General features: G+C 40.8%; 1 protein-coding gene across 1 annotated transcript in view; it reads left to right on the top strand.

Moving 5' to 3' along the window:
• Positions 1-3,136: 3,136 nt before the first annotated feature.
• Positions 3,137-4,137, top strand: part of LOC117807019 (selection and upkeep of intraepithelial T-cells protein 5-like) — a 264,155-nt gene continuing 263,154 nt past the window's right edge. The window contains exon 1 of the mRNA XM_034676058.1: positions 3,137-3,309. Coding sequence (XP_034531949.1) covers positions 3,171-3,309 — 139 coding nt within the window. The 5' untranslated portion in view covers positions 3,137-3,170. The remainder of the gene's footprint in view (positions 3,310-4,137) is intronic.

Below are 4,137 nucleotides of genomic sequence, written 5' to 3'. Positions count from 1 at the left end.
AATCACTTCGGATCCTGGTGTTGGAGAAAGTTCTTGGTTTGGGAGTCGCATTGAAAAGACTGAGAAACAGAGAAGCTCATTTGATGTTAAAGGGCTCACATGTAGAGTTAAAAACGATGAGTGTTTTATATCAGTCAACAGTGGTGTACTCAGGCTGTATCACCTCCTCTCAAACCCCTGGTACCCACAGCTTAGGGTGTATTGAGGCAGGGGTAACAAGAGGGGGGTCTGAGGGTCCTCGCACACAACATTTTGAGCATCTAACACTTTATTCCTGCATCACGGTGAACTATTTATTAATTTATTTATTATTGATTACATTACATTATTAACATAACATAATTAAAGCTGCTGTGAGGAACTTTTAGCTTGTATCGATTCTGGCGCCCCCTTGTGGACAAAGTGATACCTCTTATCTCTTGTCCTGTGCATGCAAAATACTTGTCTTCAGACAATAACCTCATCCTGTTGTCTTTTAACATTTAGACTTATCTTACAATGTGATTATTTGCAATGAAAACAGCCAAAAAAAGGGTGTTTCTAAAGCGAGGCCCTTTAAAAAAAAAAATCTTTACTGCAGGGGTATCAAGAGGGCAATTGTGTACATTGCGTTTTTCGACTGGAGGAACTTTACCCCTGAACTATGTGTGTTTCGACCGGTGGACCCAGGGTCTAAATTTAGTTCAGGGGTAGTTAATCTCCCCCTTAAATAGACTCCGCTAGGAGGGTAGCACTTTTCAAAGGTCCCGGGACTTGCAGACTTTCAGCCTGCAATGCTGAACGTGTCTGATTGGTAGATTAACCGCAGTGTTTTTATTCCGCCCTCCGTCCACAATAACATCACACACATCTGTGATTCACTTGATTTCTCTTTCTTTCATTAGTTTTTATTTGTTCTATCTTTTTTGTATGTGTGTGTACTTTTCAAAAGAAGAAGCTGTGATTCTCTTGATTTAGCAGCTTGTAACAGTAGTCTTCTCTCAGCCCACTGTGAATGCATCGCTCCTCCCGGTGTTCCGGTTTTAAAAGTGACCCTGTAAACTGGAGACCTTCAGCTGAACATGTCAGTGTTTGTGGAGTTTACACAGCTGTTGAAACACAGAGGGAGTTCCTGGGAATGCAAACTAGTTTAGTTTTTATTAAGATTTCAAAATATCCTCATCAGATATTTAATGATCGTCTAAAGATGTTTATGAGGGATGCATCCGGCTGAGAGTCTCCAGTTAACAGGGTCGCTGTTTAAACCAAAACACCATCCGATCTCTGCCACGGCTTTTTGAGTTCAAAAGGATTTTAAAGCCGTGTTGAAACGTCTTTGCTACTCGCGCTTATCTCCTCTCACGTGTTGATTCATTCATTGCTTTTTCCATGTTTTTAACCACAGGTGCAAAATTTTCACTTTTTTCATGTTTTTCTAATTTTGGAGCACATTTCAAATTTCAGGAAAATGTATTTTTTCGACAGGCTCCGGGTCAACTTTTTTGTCAAATTTTTCTTGTCAATTTTTTTTTTGTTAAATTCATTTTTTGTCAAATTCATTCTTTGGAAAAAAAAATTTCAAAATTTTTTTTCAGAACCTTTTTTTCAAAAAACTTTTTTCATTTTTTTTCAATTTTTTTTTGTAATTTTTTATTATTTTTTTTATTTCTTTGTCAAATTTTTCCAAAAACCATTCCCAGTCATTGTTTTTTCCATCTGTGACTCACTTGATTTCTCTTTCTTTCATTAGTTTTTATTTGTTCTATCTTGTTTGTATGTGTGTGTACTTTTCAAAAGAAGAAGCTGTGATTCTCTTGATTTAGCAGCTTGTAACAGTAGTCTTCTCTCAGCCCACTGTGAATGCGTCTCTCCTCCCGGTGTTCCGGTTTTAAAAGTGACCCTGTAAACTTGAGACCTTCAGCTTAACGTGTCAGTGTTTGTGGAGTTTACACAGCTGTTGAAACACAGAGGGAGTTCCTGGGAATGCAAACTAGTTTAGTTTTTATTAAGATTTCAAAATATCCTCATCAGATATTTAATGATCGTCTAAAGACGTTTATGAGGGATGCATCCAGCTGAGAGTCTCCAGTTAACAGGGTCGCTGTTTAAACCAAAACACCATCCGATCTCTGCCACGGCTTTTTGAGTTCAAAAGGATTTTAAAGCCGTGTTGAAACGTCTTTGCTACTCGCGCTTATCTCCTCTCACGTGTCGATTCAGTGAATCCATCTGTGATGAAATATAGCACCATCTAAAACAGCGCCAGCTGAGTCTCTTCATGCTAACAGGCTAACTGTTGTGTTGCTCATAATGATACCTGCCTGTCCGTCAATGGAGGCACAGGAACCTTTTAGTTCAGGGGGCTAAAAGACCCCGGAACTCTTGGTTGAAATGCACCTATTCAATCCAAAGAAGAGGAACCCAGAGGGCACTTTTTTTAAACAATTTATTGACTTTAAGTCTTCCAGGAGACATGATACATTGAAGGGACTAAAGAGGGCCTTTTTTTAAATGTTATACATTTGAAGGGCATCCAGAGGGCCTCTATTCATGCGTTTTCCAATGAAGGGGCTCCAGAGTAGGCAATTTGTACTGTTTTATCTAACCCAAGAGGGCACTTTAGCGTGGTTTCTTTCGGACATGAGGGCACCGGGTACACCACTGTCACATGATAATGTCTCTACAAAAGCCAGTTTTAGTACTGATGTACCGTATAGTAAGACTGGTGTTTTAAAGCACATGGTCATTTGGTAGCTCTGAATCAAAGACTTTAATTCACTTGTTGCATGATGCATATTAAGACAGACAAAAGTACATAAATCAAGGTAGCTGGAGAAGCATGGAGTTGAACTGGTGGAGTGGTGAAAGGTTGGCCTGTTCTGAATGCCAAAGAAGAACTGAAACCCTAAACCACAAGCAGTCATGTGTGCAGCCTCACAAGAGCAGCTTTAAAACACGTCTCTAATTTCTATTTTCTACAAGGAGCCTTGGACAGCGATGACTCAAAGAGCGTCTCAGCCGTCGCCGGTGGAGCAGTCCTTCTGCCCTGTCACACCGACGACAGCCACGACAAACTAACAGTGGAGTGGTCCAAGGAAGGACCGCCTGAAGTCACCGTCTTCCTGTTACGCAAAGGCTGTGAGAACGACGAGGAGAAGAACCCGGCCTACGAGTTCAGGACCAACCTCATCATGAGTGAACTGAAAAATGGAAACATCTCACTGAGGATTTCCAACGTGCAGCTATCTGATGAGGGGAGATACATCTGCAAGACAATCAAAGGGTCAAGCAATGGGCCCCAGAGGGAGGGCGTGATACTGCTCACTGTTGGTACGTCCAGTTCAATCAATCTTTACTTATGTAACTCCAAATCCCAACAAACGTTATACTCAGACTCTTTCCAAACAGAGCAGGTCTAGACCGTACTCTATGTTCTATTATTAACAAAGACCCAACATCAAGACCGGATCAGATCCAGTCCCATCTTCCAGACAGGACTCAGTCTGATCTCATCTTAAACCACCATGAGCAGAGCACTTTGCAGCATTTAGCAAGTTACAATGGCAAGGACAAACTTCCTTTAACAGGCAGAAACCTCCAGCAGGACCAGACTCATGTTAGACACACATCTGCTGAGACCGAGTTGGAGAGAGGGATAGAGGGAGGTGAAGAGAGAGAGAGAGATGATAGTGGGGAGACGGATAGTAGTAGTTGTAGCAGCTGGAGTCCACAGCAACAGAGATCCAGAGGAACCTACGAGACAAGGGAGCTCAGGGACTCCAGAAAGGTCTAAGAAAAGAGAGAAGAGAGGGAGACCAGAAGAAAGAAAAAGAGGAGAATAAATGGTGAAGGAAAGGATAGAAGGAAAGAACGGGATAAGAAAAGGAGACATAAAGGATGAAGAAACATGGAAAGAAGGAAGAGGGAAAGAAAGAAAGGAATGAAAGGAAAAATTAATAGAAGAAAGAAAGGAAGGAAGGAAGGAATGAAATAAAAAGAAAAAGAAAGAAGGGATGAGATAAAGAAAGAAAAGAGGAAGGAATGAAAGGAAGGAAGGAAGAAAGAAAGAAAGAAAGGGGGAATGAAATAAAGGAAAGAAAAAATGAATGAAGGAAAGAAAGAAAGAAGGAAAAAGAAAGAAAGAAGAAAAAGGAAGGA

Source organism: Notolabrus celidotus, chromosome 23, assembly GCF_009762535.1.
Source record: "Notolabrus celidotus isolate fNotCel1 chromosome 23, fNotCel1.pri, whole genome shotgun sequence".
Lineage (NCBI taxonomy): Eukaryota > Metazoa > Chordata > Actinopteri > Labriformes > Labridae > Notolabrus > Notolabrus celidotus.
Note: the sequence above shows the minus strand (reverse complement) of the source record. Positions and strands in the feature narration are given on the sequence as shown.